This window comes from Choloepus didactylus, chromosome 27 (assembly GCF_015220235.1).
Source record: "Choloepus didactylus isolate mChoDid1 chromosome 27, mChoDid1.pri, whole genome shotgun sequence".
Taxonomy (NCBI): Eukaryota; Metazoa; Chordata; class Mammalia; order Pilosa; family Megalonychidae; genus Choloepus; species Choloepus didactylus.
In genome coordinates this window covers 18,841,274-18,867,508 of record NC_051333.1, presented here as the reverse complement: position 1 = coordinate 18,867,508, position 26,235 = coordinate 18,841,274, and the positions used below count along the sequence as shown (strand labels likewise).

The 26,235-nt window shown below is 46.4% G+C and overlaps 1 protein-coding gene across 1 annotated transcript in view; it reads left to right on the top strand.

Moving 5' to 3' along the window:
* The window catches only part of WDR62 (WD repeat domain 62), a 43,107-nt gene that overhangs the window by 104 nt on the left and 16,768 nt on the right, over positions 1 to 26,235 (top strand). Inside the window, exons 2-15 of the mRNA XM_037819649.1 lie at positions 160 to 364; positions 745 to 875; positions 1,793 to 1,884; positions 2,439 to 2,501; positions 5,342 to 5,399; positions 5,624 to 5,794; positions 6,640 to 6,777; positions 7,149 to 7,331; positions 8,621 to 8,781; positions 10,419 to 10,608; positions 20,842 to 20,979; positions 22,411 to 22,589; positions 23,987 to 24,078; positions 25,681 to 25,806. Coding sequence (XP_037675577.1) covers positions 328 to 364; positions 745 to 875; positions 1,793 to 1,884; positions 2,439 to 2,501; positions 5,342 to 5,399; positions 5,624 to 5,794; positions 6,640 to 6,777; positions 7,149 to 7,331; positions 8,621 to 8,781; positions 10,419 to 10,608; positions 20,842 to 20,979; positions 22,411 to 22,589; positions 23,987 to 24,078; positions 25,681 to 25,806 — 1,759 coding nt within the window. The 5' untranslated portion in view covers positions 160 to 327. The remainder of the gene's footprint in view (positions 1 to 159; positions 365 to 744; positions 876 to 1,792; positions 1,885 to 2,438; positions 2,502 to 5,341; positions 5,400 to 5,623; positions 5,795 to 6,639; positions 6,778 to 7,148; positions 7,332 to 8,620; positions 8,782 to 10,418; positions 10,609 to 20,841; positions 20,980 to 22,410; positions 22,590 to 23,986; positions 24,079 to 25,680; positions 25,807 to 26,235) is intronic.

Sequence of the window (26,235 nt, the reverse complement as noted above, 5' to 3'; positions counted from 1 at the left end):
GGTCAGCGGTCGCACTTTGGCCCTCGCCCTGCGCCGCTGAGCCCTGCCCCGCCCGCGCCCTCTCCCCCTCCCTCACGTGACGGCCGCTGCTGCCTCGTCACGTGCCGGAGGAGGGAAGACAGCGCCTGCGCAATACGTTCCCCGCCGCTTTACCCCCAGCTCTGCCTTCGTCACGTGGCGAATGAGGAAACGCAAATACCACCGTGCAAAGCCCGCCCTCGCCGCCGGGACCTTTATCACGGTGGCGTCACGACGTTTTTGAGCCTGAGCCGACCAAATCGACCCGCTCGTCAGTCTCTTTCGGCTCAACCCTGAGTGATTGCCACAATGCAGGTAGCTGCCGTGGGTGGCAGCAGAGAGCGAGGTGAGAAGGTTATGCCCTTACCCTCGCAAAAGTTAAGTCTTGTGTGTCTCGGTGACTGATAAAAACGTAGAATGGACCAACCACTACGCTAGATCGGAGCATCAAGTATATGTGAATTCAGGCCCCTTCCTATTGAAGGCGGTTGTGTAGCTGTAGCCCCACCCTGTTTGATGCTTGACTCCGCCTCTTAGCCCTCATTGGCCAAAAGTGCCGCCCGGCAGCCTTGAGATTGGCTAGATCGGCGGCCCGCCGTGTCCAATGGGCGCCGGCGCCGGGTTTCCCGCTGCCGTTCGCTGTTTGAGTGGGCCGTGGCGGCGGCGGTTGGGGCGCGTAACGGTCACCCGGCCCCGGTGTGATGATGGCGGCCTTGGGAGTCGCAGGCTACGCGCGGAATGACGCGGTCGAGAAGCTAACATCCGTCATGGCGGGGGTTCCGTCCCCCGCTCCCCCGCTCTGTCTCCGGCGGCGGACGCGACTCACGGCGGCGCCCGAGGACATGGTGCAGAACCGGGTGAGGAGCTGCCTGCCCTGCGCATCCCACCCACTCCCAGCTCCCTGGGCCGCCCGGGTCCCGCCCTCAGACCCTTGGCCCCGCCCATCAGCCCCCGGCGCGTCCCCTCAGGTTTCTCCCGGCCCCGCCTCGTTTCCGAAGACCCGCCCCTTCAGCCAAGCTCCTCCCACTTTCCGGCCCCTTCTTTCCCGGGGGTTGCCCAGCTTTCCTAGCCTCACCTCTCAACCCTTGGCCTCGCCCGCAAGCCTCCCGCGTATTCGTGGCGTTTCTCCCGTAGCTCCTTTTTGGCTCTGCGAGTCGCCTCCTGATCCCGCGTTCTTGTGAGACTGAGCCCCAGTTGACCTTTAGACGTCTCTCCTGACCGCTTCCACTTTTGTTGATCCCGTCCCCGCTGGGTCTTTAGGGGGTTCAGCCCAGAGTCCTGCCTGCCCTCAACCCCTGCCTTCTCTTTCCTTTCCCTTACCACGGTGGGATTATTACACCATATGGTCACTCAGGGCTATGGAGAGGATGCAAGTAATAGTTGGAAAAGTCTCAGCAGTGCTGGCTCCTGGGGGGAAGGGAGTACAGAACAGTTTCCTAAGTACTGAGATTTAGAAACACGATTTTAGAATAGGTAGTAGAATTTCCCCTAGCACAGCAACAAGTGTAGTCTGTTTTTGTAAACAGTAATCAAACCATTGTAAATTTTAAGGATGTATAATGACAGTGTGAATGTGACCTGCCTGGTGCAATACCTGGCATCTGATAAAGGGCTGGTAAATGGTAGCTGTTGGTGGATCTTGTTCCTGCTCAGGGGCTCCCTGCTGTATTCTGAACATGCTGCTCACTCCTGCCTGCAAGGCTCCTGCCCACCTCTCTGGCTGTAGCTCCCCAGGCTGGGGAAAATGCTTCTGACTTGAGACTCTTCTTCGCAGGTATCACTCGAGAAAGTGCTTGGCATCACGGCCCAGAACAGCAGTGGCCTAACCTGTGACCCCAGCACAGGCCATGTGGCCTACCTGGCAGGGTGAGTGTCTGGGTGGGCCTCAGCCTCTAACTGCTGCTCAAGCATCTGGAGCCTTTCTTGCTTGGCCTGTGGAGTCATCAGTGAATCTCTCTGGGCCTCAGTTTCTCCATCTGTAGATAGCAGATAATGCTGCCTACCTCTGAGAGCTGTGGAGAAGATTCCATAGGTCCCTCTGTCTCTAGAACAGTACTCATGTAGTGAGTGCTATGAAGGTCTTAATTGTGGCTGCAGGTGGGTGGTAGCAGTGATTCTGGGACAGACAGGTGGTTAAGGCCCAAGCCCCGATGTCAGGCAGCCTGGATTCCTGTCCCATTTATTTAATGCATGTAACCATGGGGGAAGTGCTGGTTTGTATTGAAGAATATATTAGTGATAATACTGTTAAGTGCCCTCAAATTCTCAGTATAAATATCTGTGGGAGGAGGAGACCAGAGAGAGAATCTCCTGTTCAGAGGGAGCTTTGTCTTTGTGTGGGCTCTTATACTGGGACTAGAATCACCCTCAGACCCCCAATCCTCCCCCCAGTTTGGGCACGTTTTCCTCTTTCTTCCCAGCTGTGTGGTGGTGATTTTGAACCCCAAGGAGAACAAGCAGCAGCACATCTTTAATACTGCCAGGTAGGCTGGGGCCTGGGTATGAAGGTGGGGGTAGGACCGGGTCCTGGCACATCCCTCTTTCCCCACATGGCCTGGAGGGTCTCACGGTGTGGGGTGGGGTGGGGAGGGGTGACTCACTCATTCACTCATCCATGGGTTCAGCTACATTCACCAAGTGCCTGCTCTCTGCTGTGTATTGTTCCATGTATTAGGGACATAGCAAAACAAGAGACGAGAATCTCTACTCTAGGATTGCTGACAGTCCAGTGGGGGAGACAGGCTGTAAACCAGTATGCATGGTACTAGCAGACCATGAAAGTGCCATAGAGAAAATAATGGGGACTGTGTTAAGGCAGGTCTGCAGGCAGAGGGTGGGGAGAAAGCCAAATCAGAGGACTCAGGGATGGCCACCCGAAGGCTGAGGCCTGAAGGAAGTGAGGGGGTGACCCATATGAAGGTAGTAGAGAGTGTTCCAGACTGGGGGGAACAGCAAGCCAAAGCGAAGGTCTGTGGTGGTTAAGAATCTTGGGTTGTTTGAGGTTGTTCTAGTTTGCTAATGCTGCCTGTTATGCAAAATATCAGAAATGGATTGGCTTTTATAAAGGGGGTTTATTTGGTTACAAAGTTACAGTCTTAAGGCCATAAAGTGTCCAAGGTAACACATCAGTAATTGGGTACCTTCACTGGAGGATGGCCAGTGGCGTCCGGAAAACTTCTGTTAGCTGGGAAGGCATGTGGCTGGCATCTGCTCCAAGTTCTGGTTTCAGAATAGCGTTCCTCTGTAGGCTTCAGCTTCTCTCCAAAATGTCACTCTCAGTTGCTCTTGGGGCGTTTGTCCTCTCTTAGCTTCTCTGGAGCAAAAGTCTGCTTCAAAGTTCGTCTCCAAAATGTCTCTGTAAGCTGCAGCAACTCTCTCAGCTTCCGTGCATTCTTCAGTGTCCCTCTTGGCTGTAGCAAGCTCGCTCCTTCTGTCTGAGCTTGAATAGTGCTCCAGTAATCAAGGCCCATCTGAATGGGCGGAGCCACACCTCCATGGAAATTATCCAGTGAAAGATCTCGCCCACAGTTGAATGATCACATCCCCACGGAAACATCCAATCAAAAGTCTCCAACCCAACCAACACCAGTACATTTCCTGCCCACGCAAGACTGCATCAAATATAATGGCGTTTTGGGGGACATAATACGTCCAAACCAGCACAGAGGAGCAGCCAAGTATCCGTGGGCCAGGATTGGGGGAAGATGAGACTGGAGCAGGCAGAAGCCCTGTCACGTGGGCCTTGGGGAAGGGGCTGGATATCACATTGTGTGCAGAGAAAAGCTAATGGAAACCATATATTGGCCAGGGATGTGCTTTCCACACCCCCAGCCCTCCAGCAGGCTCTGTCTCTCCTTCCTGCTTTAATTTTCACCACAAAATTTACTCCGTTCAGGTATGCTTTCTGATGTCCTTATTAATGAGATATATTCATTGTCTGTCTCCCTTCCACAATAAGAGCTCTGTGAGGGCAGAGATTTTCTTTTGGTTCACTTTCATGTCCCCAGAATGGTATTTGGCACATTGATGGCATTTAACTGTTTCCTGAATCAGTGAATGAATGTGGATTGGGTTTTTTAAAAGATCCCTCCCGCTGCTTTTCTTCTGATAAGAGTGGAGGCTGAAAGAACTGCAAAGAGGCTGAAGAAGGAGTTGTAAAGTTGGTGGCAGGCCCATCTCCCTCTGCCTTTGCTGGGGCCTGAGGAGCAGCTGTGGAGCCAGTCTCTGTTCCCCAAATCTGGAGCTCCTCTCTGAGCCTCCAAGGCGTTTACTAGGGAAGGCTCTTGTCCCTGAGCCGAAGGCCAAGGGAGACGCTTTGGGGCTGATTGTCATCCTGGGGATGTGGTCCCAGTAGGGTTCTGATTTGGGGGAGGCACCCCACCTCACTCCTTAGCATAGCTCAAGTTCAGCCCCTTTGGCACCTGTTCTCCAGGTGGATGGATAAGGTGTGACAGGTAGGGCCCAGATTCCCTCTTGGAAGAGGACTCTTGGACCCTTAGCTCCTGACTGGGTCTCGGCACTGTGGTGATAAGGGGAGAGCTGGGCTCCAGTCCCGGCTCAAGTGTTTATTCACAGTGTGAGCTTAGGCAGGATACTTCTCCTTTCCGAGCCTTGGCCTCCTCTGGAAGTATAGCTACCTCCTGTTTGAGAGTGTCCTCTCACTGGGCCTCACTTTGACAGACCAGAGGTCCATAGACTATTGTTTGGCCAACACAGCATGTATTAAAGATTGGAATTAGTTGAGAGCATTTAAAGTTTTTCACACAAAAACCTAGGTGTCACTCTTGTTTTGGAAAAATGAGAGATTCTGATTCCTGGGGCACGCATTTCTCCTGTGGCAGCAGTGGGCTCGGGTTCCCCTTCGCTGGTTCCTCTTGACCGTGTTGGCTCTGATCCCTGTGGGCACTGGAGTGGGTGACCCTGATCTGAAGTGGATGGCATGGAGGTAGCCACGTTCAGCCACAAGTGGGTCTGTCTTAGGAGGAGGTGTGGCCAGCACGGGGGTTTTCACCCTGGCTGCATATCAGAGTCACCTGATCCTTGAGCCTCATCCCCAGAGAGCCCAGACTGTAGAGGGAGGGGAAAGGAGGTTCCCCACACAGTGTCCACCCCATCTGGGCTTGGGGTTTTAGGAAGGAAGATCCTTTTCTTTTACCCCCATTTCCCCAGGCAGCAGATGAGTGCAGGGAAAGCATTGTCATGCTGTTCTGGGCAAAGGCAGCTCTGGCTCTGTGAGGCTTGGGGGCTGGAGCTGGGTAGAGGGCTGGGATCTGGCCACCCACCATCAGCGGAACTTGTGATCAACCCCTTACCTTGCCCCCAGGAAGTCTCTGAGTGCTCTGGCCTTCTCCCCTGATGGAAAGTACATAGTGACGGGAGAGGTGAGTTGTGATCATGGTTGAGTGGATTGGGAGGGGTCTTGGGAAACCATTTGTTCTGCCCTCACCAGGTCCACTGAGTCCCTAAAATGACTTCTTCCTGAGTGTGGCAGATGGGGAGGTGGCTCTCGGGCACACCCTGGGTCAATGCCAACTTTAGCCCTGACAGCCCCTCTCTCCCTGCCTGGCACAAAGCCAAGCAACAGTAACAACCCTCACTTTCCCAGAACGGGCACAGGCCTGCCGTGCGCATCTGGGACGTGGATGAGAAGAGCCAGGTGGCAGAGATGCTGGGCCACAAGTACGGCGTGGCCTGTGTGGCTTTCTCACCCAATATGAAGCACATTGTGTCGATGGGCTATCAGCACGACATGGTACTCAACGTCTGGGACTGGAAGGTGAGAGCAAGTTGGTGGGCATGTGGACAGGTGGCCAGTTGTCGGAGCACCCTGAATCTCAGGCTTTGTGAGTACTAATTGAAATCACTTGGTAAAGTGCTCATTCATTCAGCCCCACACTCTGATTCTGTTCTGGGTGCTTGTTAGTAGGGCACACGACAAGTTCTCATGCAGTGGAATTATTATAACCATTTTTATATTGATTAGCTGTGATCTGGGGCAAGTGACTAAACCTCTCTGTGCATCCATTGCCTCATCTGTAAAATGGATACAATAGTATCTACCCCTTTGAGTTGAGAGGATTCAGTGAGTTAAGATGCACTGGGAGGCTGGACTTGGGAACAGTTAGGTGGGGCTTGGAGTCGCAGAAGTGGGTACCAGGTCCTGGCCCTGCCCATAACCTGCTATGAGCCTGGCAGGTTGTGGGGAGAAGCGCCTCCCTCGTGGGGCTATTGAGCGGATTCCATGAATGATCCTGTGAAGGGCTCAGCACAGTGCAGGGCCCAGAGCAAGAGCCCTGGCTGTGGCCACTGTGGGTGGTATCATCCTCGTCTCCTGGCTGTGGCCAGCAGCCACACCTCGGGCAGGCTGAAGAGCTTGGGCCTTCAGGCAGCGCTCTAGAACTCTCTCACATGGAGGTCCTTTCCAAGCCTGCCTCCTCCTCTGTAGATTGGGAACCACGAGAGCACCATACACTAGTTTCCCCATAAAACAGCTCTCTAAAGGGCCCGAGGAAAACAGGCCTGGAGTCAGGGAGAGCGGGAGACCCAGGGCTGAGAGCAAGTGTGCAAGTGATCCAATGAGGTGGGTGCTGGCATGAGGGTCTCTGCACTGATTTCTTTCAGAAAGACATTGTGGTAGCCTCCAACAAGGTGTCGTGCAGGGTCATTGCCCTGTCTTTCTCCGAGGACAGCAGCTACTTTGTCACTGTTGGGAATCGGCATGTGAGGTTCTGGTTCTTGGAAGTCTCCACTGAAGCGAAGGTGGGTTTCTGTCCCTGCTGCCTCAGCCAGGCCTTGAGGGGGTAACCGTCAGGGGCAGTGTGGGTTCCTGTATCTGAGATTTGGGAGCAGTAGTTTCTGAGGTCGTGCGGCCTTTCGGGGGTCTGGCTTCTGCTTGCATGCCTGTTCCCCATGTGCTGACCTGCTGGGAACCCCCAGTCCTGGGGCCAGGCCTCATTCCAGAGCTGCTGCCTTCCAGTCCCTCTGCCTGGAACTGTGTGTTCTGGATTTTCTTTCCTTCTCTTCTACTGAGAGGAGTTTCTTAGAGTTCTCTTGTTTAGCTCTGTCATGTCCTCTGGTGACAGGGCCAGGCTGTGTGGGCAGTATCTCACTGTGTCCTGCTCTGCCTCCAGGTGACAGGCACAGTGCCCCTGGTAGGACGCTCAGGCATCCTGGGGGAGCTGCACAACAATGTCTTCTGCGGTGTGGCCTGTGGCCGAGGCCGGATGGCAGGCAGTACCTTCTGCGTGTCCTATTCGGGCCTCCTCTGCCAGTTCAACGAGAAGAGAGTGCTGGAAAAGTGGATCAACCTGAAGGTAACCCACCCTCCCTCTCTGTCGTCTATGGTGGAAACGTTCTCTTCCCCTGGCATGCCTCCGCAGGTGCTCGACAGCCTCCCTGCTGGTAGTTGACCACACAAGCTCTGGCTGATCTCTTGTTTTCCTTATACATCTCTATATGAACACCTTCCCTTCCCTGGGCCTCAGTTTTCTCATCTGTAAAATGAGAATACTGCTGCATACCCCATAGGGTTGATAAAGGAGTCCCATGAGATAATACGTATAAGGCACTTAGCATGGTGCCTGGCACTCTGTAATTGGGGGTTGAGGTTATAATGATTTCCCGTCGTTGTTTGATCCAGTTCACCTTTTTATTCTTCATTGAACACTCTTGGCTTGTGGGAGGACTGCATTTTTTTAAAAAAATTTAAGGTACCATTGATTTAATAACTCTTCAGTTAAAAAACTGACTACACAAAATACATAACATTTTAATCTGAGGGATGATTTGTCAATAGATTACATAATTCCTTCAGTATCTGAGAGTTTGAGCCCAAGCTTTCTTCTGCTTCTGAGCCTGGCTGTCCATTTGACCTTTGGTGGGCATAGCACAGTTTATGCTCCTTTTCCTAGCATTCTCTCATGACTGTCACATCCAGAGCCTTTATGGTGGATGGCCGGGTGTCGGGGCCTGAGTTGTACCTGTCTTTCCTAGTGGGTTAAACTTCATTTTGTTTTTCTCTTGTTTGAATCCTCTTGCTAGAACTTAACCAGCTCTCAAGCAAGTCAGAAGCTTTCGAAAGACAGATATTCGGTGCCTGAGTAGTTGTCTTAAATGACTCATGAATTAAGTCCCAATAGATTTGGAAAAACTCTCATCTGTGTCCAGAGAGTTGGTATTTCCTGCCTCTCCTATCAACTTGTCCTGGTAGAATAGACAGTCCTTCCTATTTAAAGTCATTTTTTTCTTTGCTGCTCTGAAGTATAGTCTTTCTGAAATTGTTTTCAAAATTCAAACTAAAATCCAGCCTTGTTCCTGCAGGTAACCTATCTGAAGTCACAATCTCCTGAACAGATAGTTTCCATGCCCAGCTGAATTCCTCTGCAAATATCAATGACATTTCTGTCCTGATTCATGCCTCTGTCTGCCTGCTGGCACATTTCCTTCAATACCGACTGTAGGCTATAGCCTAGTTCCACAGATCTTAAAACGTACTAAAACGGGGTTCTTCTCTGGAAGCCGGAGGCTGCTCTGTCAGTTCCCGTGTCCCTGAGCTAGGCTACATGAAGCACCCAATTTACTTGGGCCCCCTTTGCCCCCACAGGTCTCCCTTTCTTCCTGCCTGTCTGTCAGCCAGGAGCTCATCTTCTGCGGCTGTACAGATGGGATAGTCCGCATCTTCCAGGCCCACAGCCTGCACTACCTCGCCAACCTGCCCAAGCCTCACTACCTCGGTGTGGACGTGGCGCAGGGCCTGGAGCCCAGGTACGGCCCAGCAGGGGGAGGGGGAGGGACCCTCATAGCCTGTCCCCTGGCATCCATCCATGTTCCACATCCATCTACTTGTCTGTCCATCCTACAAATACGAGTGATTACTCTAAGCCCTGGGCAGTAGAGCAGCAAACAAAGCAGCCAAGTCCCTGCTTCCTGAGGCAAGCAGCGGGATGGGAAGTGAGGCTGGGTGGGGGAAGTAGCTGTCAATGAGCAAATGAAGGAAGAACAACGTAATTTCAGATAGTGGTAAATGCCGTGAAGAAGAAATACCTCAGCCTATGGCCCAGAGTAGGCACAAATGTAATAGAATGTGTTCATTCATGTGGCAAACATTTCTTAAGCAGCTACTGAGTGCTAGCCCTGGGCTGGAGCAGATTACAGTAAAACCTGCCACCTGGAAGCCTACAGTCTAGTGAGGGAGCTCAGTGGTAAACAAGTGCACACAAACTAGACAATTTCAGAGAATCAAATGCTTGGGTGAAATAAAGCAGGGACTCAGGACAGAGAACACTTGGGAATTGGGACTACAGTCAGTGGGTAGCCAGGGGAAGCCTCTCTGGTGAGGAGGAGCCAGCTGTGTGGAGAGCTGGGTCCCAGGCAGTGGGGACAATAAATGTAAAACGCCTTAAGGGACGACACACTGGGCTTAGTGTGTTATAGAAATGTCTGGGGCCTATGTGGCTGAGCCCGGTATCCTGGGAGAGGATAGTAGGAGAGGAGGTCTGAGCATTCATGGAGGCCAATGGGAAGAGCTTGTAGTCTATTATAAGGTCTCTGGGCAGCCACCGGGGGTTTTAGGCATTGGCATTAGGTGATCAGACTTTTGCATATTAGATCCTTCTGGCTGGAGGGCTCAACTGTGATGTATCTTCCCCTTTGTTGTAAGTCTGTTTTAATGGGAGGAGCTGGGTGTAGATGGCTCGACACTGGCTCCTGGATAGCTTTTCCTAGAAATAGCCTGGAAGAGACACCTGAGTGTTGTGAAGGAAAGAGAGGGTAGTGGTAGGTTGCAATAGCCAGGCTGCCCAGCCCTGCCACATTCTGCTGTGTGCTGTGTGGCTTGGGCAGGTCAGTGCACCTCCCTGTGCTTCAGTTCCTCATCTGTAAACTACAGTATCGACCTCTCATGGTGGTTGTGAGAATTCCATGCAGCTAAAGCCCTTGGTCTGGCACACTGTAACTGCTTAGTAAATTGTAGCCTTTGTAGGGTAGACCCCAGGCCAGAGGATGGCCCCCACCCCGCTTGCGCAGGGATTTTTGTTTGTGTGTTGATGGGGCCAAGGAGAGAGAACTCCAGAAGAGCATGCCCATTATCCATCCATGCTCAGAAAGAGAGGATAGGGGCTTGGTTTTGATGGGATAAGAGGGGCACAAATAGTTGACAGGAGTTGAAAACTCAGAGGCCCTCGGGGGTCAGGCAGAAGTTTCCAGTTTGCAACCTCTGTGTTAGAAGCAAAGCTAATGAAGAGGGATGAGGGAGAAGTGGAGCTGGAGTGGGGAGAGGGACAGACATAAATATTATGAGGGATAGCATTGCTGGGCAGGAGGCATCTCAAATGTCAGCAGAGTTGTCTGTCACTGCTCACAATGACGTTGATGGTGATAGGTAATCTGTGCGGCCTTGTTAGCTTCCTCTTCCGCAGGAAGGCGGAAACGGTCTTCCCGGACACAGTGGCGCTGACCTTTGACCCCACCCACCAGTGGCTGTCCTGCGTGTATAAGGACCACAGCATCTACATCTGGGACGTCAAGGACATCAACAAAGTGGACAAGATGTGGTCCGAGCTCTTCCACAGCTCCTACGTCTGGAACGTGGAGGTGAGCCCTCTCTCCCTCCCTCTGCCCCTTCTCAACCTCCATCTGGGGCTTCAGCTGGGGGAAGCTTCCACAGAGCTTGGGGACCTCATTCAACCATTTCTTTAACAGATAATCATTGACCCCCACTACATGGCAGGCCCTGTTCTAGGTGCTGGGGACACCACGAGGAAGGAAACAGACAAGTCCTGTCCTCATGGAGCTCACATTCCAGAGGGAGAGTGAGTCAGTAAAGCCATAAACATTGCCAGCGTGTGACGTGCCAAGCAGTGATAGCTCTCGGAAGTAGAATAAAGCAGAGTAAGAGAAGGGAGAATCGAGTGCTCCTCCAGAGATGGGAGCGGTCAGAAAGAGCTCTCTGAGGAGGTGACGGTTGAACAGCGGCCAGCAGGAAGCGAGGGTGGAGGCGTGTGACCGCTGGGGGGGCCAGCAGGAGCAGAGCGCCAAAGGCAGGAGCAGCCTACCTCGGGGAGCTTGTGTGGAGGACCTTTGTGTATTTTGTTGTTGTTTTTAAGTGTTGAAGTAGTTTTTATTTTATGTGAATGAATTTTGGGGGTTTTCGTCATCCTCTAAAGCTATTCCAAGTACTCCTTACATATAAGGCAACTAATGGAGACAGAATTGTATTCCACTTGATTTTTGCAGAAATTTTCCTACTACTGGGAATGTTCGTCCTAGAGAAATTGTTTTCAGTGACCCAATTCTGGGTTGTGAGAAGTAACTTTGCCTTTTAAAGAAGCACTGTTTCAGCCTTTTGACTCTGCTTTCATCATCTGCCTTTATATATTTGATGTATCTGTTGATTACACTCTTCTCACTTAACAGGAATGTTTTGAAGTAACTTTTTATTTATACATGAATATATTCTCCTTGATAAAATAGTGAAATTTTACAGATAAGGCTAAAATCTATTCTGATCACCTCCCTATCTCCCAGTCCTACTCTTACCCTCACCCACTGTTAACCAGTTTATTTTGTGTTCTTTCAGTTCATTTTCTTCGCATTTACCTGCTACACACACAGACACACACACACTCATATATCCTCTTTGATAATAAGTTAGATGGATCTTTTAATCAGTTGTGGAGAATTCTCAGCCAGTATCAATTTAAGATTTGTGTCTACCCCATTCTCTCTCTCTCATCTGTAACCTCAATTTTAAAAATTGAGATCTAGAAAAGCACACAAAATAAATATACAGTTTATCAGTTACCATTGGCAGCCATTGATGCTCAATGCCTAGTTCCATTTATTCATTGGGAGTTGCAATATGGTGATATTCTAATTCTATCATTTCTTTTTATTAGTTGGACTACTCATATGAAGAGATACTTCCCTCATCTACCATTTGGTCACCCAGTGGTATAGCTCACATAGGAAAGGCAGGATAAATGCTTGATTCTTTCCCTTTATTTACCAGTTATCAAGATAATGAATTGGTTTCCTATCCTCTCAAGGTAACTAGTTTTTCTTTAATATCATTGTAAACCCATATCTTTACATATTTTCCATATGTTTTACCTTATTGCAATTATTAACATTCCTGGAGCTCTCTAGCTAGGGGGGAACCTCTTAGGTTGATCCTGAGTCTTTGGACATGACCTCGTCTTCAAGAGCTACCTTGCTCTCTGGGATGTCAAGATATTTCAGGCTCATCTTATACGTTTCCTGGCCCAGACTCAGAATCAGCCATTTCTTGAAGAAACCCAGTTTTTGTATTTTTTTTTTTCAGTATGAATTGGTGTTTCAAACTTACAGTCTGTATGTTAAGGCTGCTCATAGCTATTGGATTGGTCGTTCAAGAATCCTGGTTCTCAAGGACATAGAGGATGATGGAATTAGGATATTCCCAGTTACTCATTTGCTTTTTCTCACATTACACACACGCAGTCAAAGCAATCTTTTTTTGCATACATTCTCTCCATTGTCTCCCAATTGTTTTCATAGTTATGCTATGTCTGCATGATCTGAGCATATAGACATTATACACTATATTCTCTCCCTTTTGACCCACATTTTCTTATTATCATTGGGTATAGATGTGCTTTTTTATTGTCCTAAAGAATACAGAACATCAAATTTGCTATTTTAAAGTGTACAATTCAGTGGCATTTAATAACATTCACCATACTGTGCCACCATCACTACTATATAGTTCCAGAACAAAAGGAAATCCAATACCGATTAAGCAGTCACTCCCCATTCTCCTCTCCTGCCAATTCCTGGCAACCACTAATCTGATTTCTGTTTTTGTGGATTTGCCTATTCTGAATATTTCATATAAATGGAAATATACAATATGTGGCTTTTTGTGACTGGCTCCTTTTCATGTAGCATAATGTTTTCAAGTTTCATCCATGTTGTAGCATGTATCAGTACATTGTTTTTTCATTACTTAAAAATTTTTTTTCTTTTGAAATAATTTCAAACTTACAGGACAGTTGCAAAAATAATGCAAACCCCACACAGAGAACTCCAACATATCCCCTACTCAGATACCCAGATCCACCAACTTTTAACATTTTGCCAGATTTGCTGTATCATTCTTTATATCTACCCATCTATCTATCAGTCTTTTTAATCTATTTATCTAAATTTTTGTGAGTAGGCTGTATACATCAGTCTCTTTGTATACTTAATAATTCCATGTGCTTTTCCTAAGGCCAAGGATACTCACTTAGGTACCTTAAGTACCGATATCAAGATCAGGAAATTTAACATTGATATAAAGCTTACAGTCTATACTCCCGTTGTTTCATATGTCCCAATAATGTCCTTTTGGGCATTTTCTCCTCTATTATTAGATCCAGTCAAGGATCATGTATTTCCTTTGGTTGCTATTGTCTCTTTGATCTCTCTCTTTTTTTTTATTTGTGTAAATATATATACAACACTAACGTTCACGTCTCAGCCACTTCCAAGCATACAGTTGAGTGGAATTAATCACGTTCACAATGTTGTGCTACCCATACCACCATCTATTACCAGAACTTTCCCATCACCCCAAACAGAAACCCTGGACCCATTATGCATTAACTCCCCATTGTCTCTCCTTCCCATTCTCGGTAACCTGTGCTTTACTTTCTGACTCTATGAATTTGTACATTGTAGCTATTTCATATAAGTGGGATTATACAATATCTGTCCCTTTGTGTCTGACTTATTCCATTCAATATGGTGTCTTCAAGGTTCATCCATGTTGCATCACATATCAGAACTTCATTCCTTTTTATGGCTGAACAATATTCCATTGTATGTATATACATTTTATTTATTTATTCATTCATTGATGGACACCTGGGTTGCTTCCACTTCTTGGCTGTTGTGAATGATGCTGCTGTAAACACTGTAGTACAAATACCTGTTTGAGTCTCTGCTTTCAGTTCTTTTGGAGTATATACCAAGATGTGAGATTGCCAGGTCGTATGGTAACTTTGATGGACTGCGAAACTTATATCCACAGTGGCTGCACTAGTCTACAGTGCCACCAGCAATGTACAGAGGTTCCTATTTCTCTGTATCATCGCCAACGCTTATTATTTTCTGTTATTTTTTTTTTAAATTATGGCCACTTATAGTGTGAAGTGGCATCTCGTGGTTTTTATTTGCATTTCCTGGATGAACAATGATGTTGAGATCTTTTCATGTGCTTATTGGCCATTTGTATTTCTTTTCTAAAGAAATGTCTATTCAAGTCCTTTGCCTATTTTTTAATTGGGTCATTTGTCTTTTTGTTGTTGTGTTGTCGCAGTTCTTTATAAATCCTATACTTTAAACCTTTATCTGATAGAGGGCTCACAATTATCTTCTCTCATTCTGTAGGTTGTCTTTTCATTTTCTTGATTGTGTCCTTTGATGTACAAAATTTTTTAATTTTGAGGAAATCCATTTTATCTATTTTTGTTGTTGCTAATGATTTTTGTATCATAATCTAAGAAATCACTACAAAATCAAAGGTTATGCAAGTTCCCTTGTGTTTTTCTTCTTGGAGATTTATAGTTTTAGTTCTGAGGCTTAGGTCCTCACCCATTTAGTTTTTCTTTTAAACTTTATTTATCAAAAAAATTTAAAAAGAAACAAACAAAAACAACATTTCAAACAAAACAAAACAAAGGAATAAGAAAAACAAATAACCTAAAATAACTTCATTGCTTCCAACATGTCCCTACCATACCCCAAGAAAATTAACAAACCCTAACAAAACAAAAGAATAAGAAAAACAAATAACCTAAAACAACTACATTGCTTCCAACATGTTCCACCATACCCCAAGAAAATTAACAAACCATAAGCAAAGGCATAAGAAAAACGAATAACCTAAATAAACTACATTGAAGCTAATAATTTTTTAAAATGCAATAGCTTTTTTTTACGTTATTGAAAAATTTAAAAAAAATTCAGACAAAACAAAACAAAGGAATAAGAAAAACAAATAACCTAAAATAACTTCATTGCTTCCAACATGCCCCTACCATACCCCAACAAAATTAACAAACACTAACAAAGCAAAGGAATAAAAAAACAAATAACCTAAAATAGTAGTTAATTTTTGTATGTGGTATGGAGGAAGAGGTCTCTAATGTCATTCTTTTGCATGTGGATATCCAGTTTGCCCAAATACCCTTTGCTGAAGACTGTTCTTTCCCCAGTTAACGTACTTGGCAAAAATCAGTTGGCCATAGATGTGTGGGTTTATTTCTGAATCTGAATTCTATTCCACTGATCTGTGTGTCTGTCTTTATGAGAATACCACTCTCTGTTTTGATTACTGTGGCTTTGTAGTAAATTTAAAATTGGGACATGTGAAACCTCTGACTTTGTTCTTCCTTTGCAGTATTGATCTGGCTAGTCAGGGCCATCTGCAATCCCATATGAATTTGAGGATCAGCTTTTCCATTTCTGTAAAAAGGGCTGCTGGAATGTTAATAGGTATTGTGTTGGGTCTGTAGATTGCTTTGGGTGCAGTTTACTGCTTCAGATAAAAGTAGGGACAAAATAGATAAAGTCTTGCCATTTATTTAGGTCTTCTATTTTTCTTTCAGCAATGTTGTGTAGTTTTCACTTACAAGTCTTTTACCTCCTTAGTTAAATTTATTGATAGCTATTTTTTTCTTTTTTGCGCTATTGTGAATGGGCTTTTAAAATAATTTACATTTCATAATATTCTTTGGTGGCATATAGAAACACCACTGATTTTTTGTGTGTTAATCGTTCAGCCTGCACCTTTGCTGAATTCTGATAGTTTTCTTGTGGATTCTTTGGGGTATTCTACATAAAGATCATATCATCTGCCTTTTGTTTCTTGCCTAATTGCTTTGGAAAGGACTTCCAGTACAATTTTGTTGAATAGCAGTGGTGAAAGTGGGCATCCTTGACTTGTTCCTTTTCTTAGGGGAAAGGCTTTCAATCATTCACCATTAAGTATAGGATTAGCTGCAGGTTTTTCATATATGCTCCTTATCAGGTTGAGGAAGTTACCTTCTATTTCTGTTTTTCTGAGTGATTTTATCATGAAGGCTGTGTTTGCCAAAATCCTCTTCCATAGCAAGATGATCATGTGATTTTTTTTTTTTCCTTCATTCTGTTGATATGGTATATTGCATTGACTGATTTTCTTATGTAGAAGCACCCTTGCCTTGGCCTTTATTTTTGAAATGATTTCTTTATTTCTAACTCTTTATTTAAATTCTGTCACCTCGTTTCTGAGTTTTTCTAATTATGCTTTATGTTGTTCTTTCATATCTTGAACCATTTTCTCAATGTCTTTTAGTTCATTTTGAAATAGTAAGTTACAGTTTTTTATCTGTTTTGTAGAGATGTGTTTCTGGTGTCCTTTCACAGAGTTTAAAGATCTCATCCTGTACCTTATTTTCTTTGATCCTTTTTTTTTAAAGTAACTTTGTTTTGTATTTGGCCTTGATCTTTTTTTGTTGTTTGTTTTTATTTTATATTAATTTTTCTGAATTTTTAGAAGTTAGCGTTGTTATTCAGGACAGATTTTCTAACTTTCTAAGAAAGAGCTCCATCTTCTGTTATTTTTATAGTGTATAAAATATGGCAGTTTGCTTTCTGATATTTCCTTGATATGTTCCTTTTTTATCTATTTTGTCCCTACTTTTATCTGAACTTCTTCTTTTTTTTTTTTTTTTTTCATTTTTATTGAGATTGTTCAGATACCATACAATTATCCAAAGATCCAAAGTGTACAATCACTTGCCCCTGGGTACCCTCATACAGCTGTGCATCCATCACACTTAATTTTTGTTCAATTTTTAGAAACTTTTCATTACTCCAGACAAGAAATAAAGTGAAAGATGAAAAGAAAAAAAAAGAAAAGGAAACTCGAATCCTCCCCTATCCCTAACCAACCCCCCTCAATTGTTGACTCCTAGTATTGATATAGTACGTTTGTTACTGTTTATAAAAAAATGTTGAAATACTACTAACTGTAGTATATAGTTTGTAATAGGTATATAGTTCTTCCCTATATGCCCCTCTATTATTAACTTCTAATTGTATTGTCATACATTTGTTCTGGTTCATGGAAGCGATTTCTAGTATTTGTACAGTTGATCATGGACATTGCCCACCATAGGATTCAGTTTTATACATTTCCATCTTTTGACCTCCAACTTTCCTTCTGGTGACATATATGACTCTGAGCTTCCCCTTTCCACCTCATTCACACACCATTCGGCGCTGTTATTCTCACATCTTGCTATCAACACCCCTGTTCATTTCCAAACATTTAAGTTCATCCTAATTGAACATTCTGCTCATACTAAGCAAGAGCATCTACATTTCTCCCACAAGGCAGGAGGGAGAGTCATAGAAGGTAGAGAGACAAAAGAAAGAGGAAACAAAAAAATGACAGCTAGGAAGCAGCAAAAGGAAAAATAACCTTAAATCAAAGTAGAATAAAGAATCAGACAATACCACCAATGTCAAGTGTCTAACATGCCTCCCCTATCCCCCCCTCTTATCTGCATTCACCTTGGTATATCACCTTTGTTACATTAAAGGAAGCATAATACAATGATTCTATTAGTTACAGTCTCTAGTTTATGCTGATTGCATCCCTCCCCCAATGCCTCCCCATTTTCAACACCTTGCAAGGTTGACATTTGCTTGCTCTCCCTCGTAAAAGAACATATTTGTACATTTTATCACAATTGTTGAATACTCTAGATTTCACCAAATTACACAGTCCCAGTCGTTATCTTTCCTCCTTTCTTGTGGTGTCTCTCATGCTCCCAGCCTTCCTCTCTCAACCGTATTCATAGTTACCTTTGTTCAGTGTACTTACATTGTTGTGTTACCATCTCCCAAAATTGTGTTCCAAACCACACACTCCTGTTTTCTGTCACCCTGTAGTGCTCCCTTTAGTATTTCCTGTAGGACAGGTGTCTTGTTCACAAAGTCTCTCATTGTCTGTTTGTCAGAAAATATTTTGAGCTCTCCCTCATATTTGAAGGACAGCTTTGCTGGATACGGGATTCTTGGTTGGTGGTTTTTCTCTTTCAGTATCTTAAATATATCACACCACTTCCTTCTTGCCTCCATGGTTTCTGCTGAGAGATCCGCACATAGTCTGATTAAGCTTCCTTTGTATGTGATGGATTGCTTTTCTCTTGCTGCTTTCAGGATTCTCTCTTTATCTTTGACATTTGATAATCTGATTATTAAGTGTCTTGGCGTAGGCCTATTCATATCTCTTCTGTTTGGAGTACGCTGTGCTTCTTGGATCTGTAATTTTATGTCTTTCATAAGAGATGGGAAATTTTCATTAATTATTTCCTCTATTATTGCTTCTGCCCCCTTTCCCTTCTCTTCTCCTTCTGGGACACCAATGATACGTACATTATTGTACTTTGTTTCATCCTTGAGTTCCCGGAGACGTTGCTCATATTTTTTCATTCTTTTCTCCATCTGCTCCTTTGCGTATAGGCTTTCAGGTGTTTTGTTCTCCAGTTCCTGAGTGTTTTCTTCTGCCTCTTGAGATCTGCTGTTGTATGTTTCCATTGTGTCTTTCATCTCTTGTGTTGTGCCTTTCATTTCCATAGATTCTACTAGTAGGTTTTTTGAACTTTTGATTTCTGCCGTATACATGTCCAGTGCTTCCTTTACAGCCTCTATCTCTTTTGCAATATCTTCTCTAAACTTTTTGAATTGATTTAGCATTAGTTGTTTAAATTCCTGTATCTCAGTTGAAGTGTACGTTTGTTCCTTTGACTGGGCCATAACTTTGTTTTTCTTAGTGTAGGTTGTAATTTTCTGTTGTCTAGGCATGGTTTCCTTGGTTATCCAAATCAGGTTTTCCCAGACCAGAACAGGCTCAGGTCCCAGAGGGAAGAAATATTCAGTATCTGGTTTCCCTGAGGGTGTGTCTTAGAAAATTGCTCCACCCTTTGATGCCTGGGTTCACTGTGCTTTTCTGCCCAGCAGGTGATGCCTGTTAGCCTATAATTCTTGACTGGTGTGAGGAGGTATGGCCGTGTTCCCCCAGGCTCTGGGGTCTGGTTCTGAATGGAAAGGGCCCCACCCCTTTCCTCCTAGAGAAGACAGAGCCCCCAGGTGGAGGTCATTAGCATTTCAATGGTCTCTCTCTCTGCTTGTGCTGTCTCTGCCCTTCCCCGAGTCACAGCCCTGGAAACTGAAAATGACTGGGGCTTTCTCCACTGAGCCGAAAAAGAAACAGATAGTCCCCTTCAGACCCAGTCCAAGGCAACCCTCCGGCTCTCCCAGGTCAGTCGTCACCCAAAGCCTCTGTCTGTTTTTTGGGGCTGCGTACCTGTAGAGAGCAGTTCACACTCGCTACTTAAAACCCCAGTTGGAGCTCAGCTGAGCTGTATTCGCTTGCTGGGAGAGAGCTTCTCTCTGGCACCAGGAGGCTTTGCAGCTCGGGCTGTGGGGGAGGGGGTCTCCCGACCTGGTTCCACAGGTTTTACTTACAGATTTTATGCTGTGTTCTCGGGCATTCCTCCCAATTCGGGTTGGTGTATGATGAATGGATGTCTCGTTTGTCCCCCCGCAGTTATTCTGGATTATTTACTAGTTGTTTCTGGTTTTTTGTAGTTGTTCCAAGGGGACTACTTAGCTTCCACTCCTCTCTATGCCGCCATCTTCTGTCGTCACCCCTTCTGAACAATTTCTTTAGTTTGTTTCTCTTGTCCCTATCCTGATCATTTTTGTTTCCTCTCCCAGCAGTTTCCTTTCAGTACAGGCCTTTGTCCTGGAAGGGAGCCCTGGCAAGTCAGTTTTGAGAGTTCATAGGGGCCAGACTGCTCCGGCCCCTTCAGACCGACTGCCAATCCCCTGCACTCAGCCATTATTGGAGTGGATGAAACACTCCCAGTAACGGCTGCTGTTCAGATTGGCCCAGTGTGCTTCCCACCGAGCTGTCCTGGTGCTTGGGTCTGTCAGATGCCGCGCTGTCTCCCTGCTTTCTTCCAAACCGGGACTGATAACAAATAGGTCTCGTGACTGGTGACAGTTTGTCCCTACCTGCTTGGATTTTGAGGTTTATGGGGTTGCCTTGTCCACCTGTTTTGCTATAAATATTGTCCATGAGGCTCTTGTTGTGCTATTTGTTTGTTCTTTTTTAATGGGGGGGGGGATTTGGGGACATAAAAAACTATGCTTCTGCTATCATTTTCCCAGACCGTCTCTCTGAGTTGCATTCTGAACAATATCTTTAGCACTTTCAATTCACTTACTTTTCTTTTCAGCTGTGTCTAATTTGTGGTTTCTAATAAATTTTTTTTCTAGAAGTTCTATTTTGTCTTTTTTAGCTCTGCTTGCTTATTCTTTATAGTTTCTGGTTCACTAGTCATACTTTTAATCTTGTCAAAGTTATCTTTTATTTCTTTAGACATGTTAAACACAGATATTTTATATTCTGTCTGGTAATTCCAATATATGAAGTCTTTGCTAGACTTTTCTACCTGTTGTTTCTGCTGTTGCTTGCTCATAGCACCTTCTTTCCTTTTGTGCTTAGACATTTTTGACTGAGCTGCCCATTTTCTGTGGAGCTGTTTTAAGGCCTGGGTTAAAATAGGGTATGGACAATTTACGGTAGCATTTTGTGTCCTTTTTTATTTTTAACATAGAAGGTATTGCACTGTGTCTGTTTATCTGTAACTTACTTATTTTCACCAAAATGCAACAGTTTATCCTAGTGTTGTTGTTGAGGTACTGTAATGAATCACCCTTTGCCTTGTTTTCTGGGAACCATAGGTGTACCCTGAGTTTGAAGATCAGAGAGCTTGTCTGCCATCAGGATCTTTTCTGACTTGTTCCTCAGACAACACCATCCGCTTCTGGAACATGGATAGCAGCTCTGACTCTCACTGGCAGAAAAACATCTTCAGCAATGTGAGTGACTTCATTATGCTGTCTGTTAAGCGGAACAAAGACCTGTTTTAAACTAGGCTGTGGGGGCAGTCTTATTAGAACCTAGGAATTGGGCCTCACTAGGGGCAGGAACCTGGAACAAAGGCAGGTTACTCTGTGTTCCCCTCCCTCTGTTTTTCCCTCCCTCCCTCTCTGTCCTCTCTGCTTTCATCTGCTGATCAACTTCTGCCCTCCAGGCGTGTGGGGACACAGCCATCACAGGCAGCTCAGTGCATTCAGCAGCAATGAAATTGTTCCTGAGTCTCAAGTTGGAACTCCCTGGAATAGCACTAATGGGTCAAGCCAGCCAGGGACCTCCCTTGTCTAGGTAGCTGGCACACAGTGGAGCCTGAGGTAGGGGTTCCAACAGGATCCTGAAGGAGAGCCATCGTGGGGGGCTAGGGAGAAAATACTTTGCTGAAGAAATGGTTGGTATCATCAGGGCAGTGAGGGAGCTTCTCTGGGGAGCTGAGACCTCAAACATTCATTCATTTATTAAATTCTGTGCCAGGTTCTGTGCGGCATGCTGGGGACACAGCAGTGCCTAAGACCCTGCTGCCCTCCTGGTACCCACAGGAGTATAATCACAAGTATGAAAGTACTTGAAGGAAAATGGCAGGATGCTAGTAGGATATATAACAGTTGTCTAATCTTGTCTGGTGCATCAGGGGCAGCTTCCTGAAGGAGGAGATGATTGAGCTGAGATATGGGGAGGATTGGGAGGAATGAAGAAGAGGGGTGAGAGGGTTCCAGGCCAAGGAAACAACCTGTGTGAAGTCCTTGAGGTGGGAAAGAGCTTGGTGAGTTGGAAGACCTAAAAGAGGTCATTATGACTGAAACGAAAAAGGCCCTCAATGCAGTGTGTGTAGCAGGTGCTTCTTTACTATTCCCCTCACCACCTACCTAACACTGTCATCTCTTGTGCACCTATAATACAGATTATATTTGACTGCATACAATAGAAAAACCCAAATAAGAGGTAGAAGTTTGATTCTCTGACTCATAATAAAAGCAGTTTAGAGGCAATCAGTCCAGGCCATTGGCAGCTGCAGGAAGCCCTTAGAGACCTAAGCACCTTACAGCTCTCTGCAGTTCTGTTTTGAGGGTTTTGCCCGTTTCCTCGTGATCCAAAGTGGCTGTTTGAGCCCCAGCCATTACATCCAAGTTCCAGGCAGCAGGACAGAGGAAAGCAAAAGAGTGCTCACTTGCTTTATGTCTCATTGACCAGAATTTATTTGTATAGCCTCATCTAGCTGCAAGGAGGCCAGGAATCAGTTATTCTGAGTGGTGATGCTCCTAGTTCAACATTGGCATTCTCATAAAGAAGGGGAGGCTGACTATTGGGAGGCACATAGTTGCCGAGGTGCTTCTGAGCTGCTCACAGCACTGACCTCAGTCCTCTCCTTCCCGCAGTCCCTGCTGAAGGTAGTTTATGTAGAGAATGACATCCAGCACTTGCAGGATACATCACACTTCCCAGACAGGGGAAATGAGAATGGGCTGCCCATGGATGTGAAAGCCGGGGTGCGAGTCATGCAGGTCAGTCCTGATGGCCAGCACTTGGCTTCAGGTGATCGAAGTGGAAATCTAAGGTAGGTGGCCACAGGGGGTTGTCTAGTGTGCCCCTACTGGCTCAGGCTTGGGTAGTCAGGGTGGTGGGGAGGAGCCCGGGTCTTGGCACCTCTGGGTGCCCATCAGGAATCGGGGGCTGTGAGCAGCAATCTGGAAGTCAGCTGAGAAGAGGCTTCCAGAAGGGCTGAGATCCAGGTAGTTATCAGGACCTCACAGCTGGGTTGTGCGAACTTAGCCTTCAGAGTGGACAGGGCAAACTTGCATGACTCGAGGACAGGGTGACACTCAGAGCATTTCACCAGCCTGGTGGTGCCACTGCTGAGACTGTCAAAGAAGACCCTGGGGACTCCTGGGGAGTGGGTGGGGCATTTGAGGACTCAGGCTGTTGACCCACCCTGCAAAGGTTTTTCAAGATACTAACAGCCCAGTATGTGCTGACAGACCATGAGCCTGTACCAGGGACCAGGTTTAAGCTGATGGATGGCAGCTGTGACCACCTGGGTGTTGGGGCTGTTGGGGGAGGGAAGGGACTGGGAGGAACTGGAGAGTTGTGCCCCATGCAGAGGCAGCCACCAAGCAGCGCCAGGTCCCCATTGTCCAAGAAGAGCAGAAAGTACAGATTTTTTTCTTTGAAATTCTATGATTTTGAAACGTTGACAACTGTTTTGATATCAGTCACTGCCTGAGGCAAACCAAATGTGCTGGGGGGCTGCTCATGCAGCCTTGAATGGCAGGACCGGTAAAAAGAGCTGACGTGGGGAAAACGCTCTTCTCACATGCTGGGCACTGGCCTGAGCCCTGTCTCTATCATCCGATTTAACCCTCTCGACGACCCTGTGATGCAAGTGCTCCTGTTAGCTCCATTTCCAAATGGGTTAACTGAGGCAGGAGGGGCCAAGTGCCTGTGCTCAGTTCACACAGGCAGAGAGTGGAGCAGCTGACGTGACCGTCTCGATTTCAGTCCTTGTTGACCTGTTGACTGTGTTTGACTTCACTTGGGTAAAATGAGGAAAGTCTTCATCTGAGATTCTTAAGAATGAGAGATTGGAATCAAATGTTCCCACCCATAGTGCCTATCCTTGAATATGACCTCTGACCGCTGAGCACCTCTGATCCAGCTCTGTCCTGACCCCTGCTCCCCAAGAGGACTGTCCTGGATCCCCGGAGACTGGGCTTCCCCAGGAGTGTGTTCTGGCCCATGGAACCACGAGGGGCTGGGTGCCCACTGGAGTGTTCCCAGGCTCAGTGCTGCTCTCTGGAGGACGGCAGGCTTTTCTGGAACAGTTGGCCAGAGTTGTGGGCATCCCGCATTGCCTCCCTGACTGCTCTGACCTTTTCTAGCTGTGGCAGAGCATCTGGTGCTGGGCTGTGGGGGCTGCGGGCAGGGTACAGCTGGCAGTATGTGTATGTCTCCCAGGATTCACGAGCTGCACTTCATGGATGAGCTCCTCAAAGTGGAGGCCCACGATGCGGAGGTGCTATGCCTGGAGTACTCCAAGCCTGAGACAGGTGAGCCCCTGGCAGGGTGGCAGCTGGGTGGCAGGGGAGTGCCACACAGAGAGGAGGGGTAATTGGTGTCTCGTTTGCCAGTGAGTGGCAGCTGGGAGTCCTGTGTTTAAAAGGGTCCTTGTTGCTGGCTTGGGGACCTGGTAGCTGGGACTTGGCCTGACTTGCTCTCCGCTGGTCTCCAGCACCCTGAACGGTTTCCTAACCAAAGAGGTGAATGTTGAACGAATAAATGTGTGCATGAGCTTGTCCTCTACTGGAGAAGATAGATTGATATGTGTTTTTAATTAAACATTATTTTGAAACATTTGAAGCCTTCAGAAATGTTGTAAGAATATTACAATGAACACTTGCATACCCTTCACTCAGATGCCTCAACTTTTTTCTTTTAAATCCTGTCTAGCCCTTCAATTGTATGTATGATTTTATCTGCTCTCTCTCTCCCCATTTCTCTATGTATGTTTGTGTGCATGTGTATGTACACACACACACACCTGTATAATAAAATAATAGCATACACTTTTTTTTTTTGCTATATTATGTGAGAGTTGCAGGCATGAGGCCTCGTCATCCTTGAATACTTCAGGGAGCATTTCCCAAGAGTGAGGACTTCCATCTACATGACCACAGTGTACTTACCAAATTTGGTCTATCCCATGGTCCATATTCAAATTTTGCCAGTTGTCTCAATATTGTCTTTGTACAAGCACCTTTGTTTTTCCCATGCAGTTTCACAGTTTAGTTGTCATGGTTCATTAATCCCTTTACTCTGGAGCATTTCCATAGCCCTAGTTTGTTCTTATGGCTTTCTGCAGAGTACATTCCCATTGTTTTGTAGAATTTCCCTCAGTTTGAGTTTGTTTGTTTTCCTGATTTGATTCAGATGATATGTTTTTGGCAGGAATATAGCATAGGTGGAGTTGTATCCTAGGGAAGGTAGATATTAAACCATCATCTTTCCCACACTCTTCTTTCCTTGTTCCATCCCCTGCACTCTCTGCCCCACCAGATTTTCTTTAAATCTTTCTTTGGTCAATACCCCGTTCCTGAAACACCCCCTCCCCACCCAGGTCCCTTGTTAGGCCTTGGACACAGCGGATGACCAGGGTGGGCACCATGGGAGGGAGCCAGCAGGGGAAGGCCTGGTGGCAGAAGGAGGTGGTGGTGGGCAGTCATTAGGACCTGGACAAGGCCTGGGCGAGGCCTGTGTGGCCAGAACTCAAGAGAGTGAGGGGACAGTGCTTTCTGATGTGGCTGAGATGTTGCCAAGGCTTCACATGGCATGCCAAGGAGTTGAAATCAGCAGGAACCAGCACTGGCCTCTGTTAGAAATGTGCTGTGGGTATGAGTGGAGGAGCATCATTGCATACAGAAACAGTCGTCCTCCCTGAACTGGTGGCAGGTGTATGGAATTAGAGTTTGGGGCTCTAGGGAAAGACCTCATTAAGCAGGGGGAGGCAGCCTTTTCAGGGTTGGAGGCAAGTTGGCTGCAGTTCTAGAACGAAAGACCTCTTCTCTAGGGACAGTAAAGCTCAGTCATGCTGCTGTTTTTGGAGGCCTTGGAGTAACCTTCCAGGATCCCAGGTCCATTCTCTCCACTCACAGGTCTGACCCTGCTGGCCTCGGCCAGTCGGGACCGACTGATCCACGTGCTGAATGTGGAGAAGAACTACAACCTGGAGCAGACCCTGGACGACCACTCCTCCTCCATCACGGCCATCAAGTTTGCTGGTGAGCCCATGCCGTCCCGCTGCCTGCACCTCGTTAGGTGGGCTCCTTGGGTTGCAAATAACAGCAAAACCTTCCTTTAACTTAAATGAAAAAAGGAGAAGCAAGCTCTGGATTCAGGTACAGCCAGATCCAAAGGTTGAGTTTAAAAAACATTATCAGGACTTTCCCTGTCTCAGCTCTGCCTTCCTGTGGTGGGCAGGATCTTGGTGTCATCGTGCGGCTGAAAAGAGAGCTCCTCCCTTCCTGTCGATTTTGGCAGGAATTGAGAACTGGCTTTCCTTGTCCTGGCTTGAGGCACCTGCCCTTCCTAGAAGTGGTCCCTGGTGCCAGAGCTTTGGGGGTGTTCTCTTGGACCAGGTTGATTCACCCCCTCATCCAAGAGGACTGGCTTTAGAAGAGTGCTGGTCCCCAAAAGGAAATCAGGGTGCT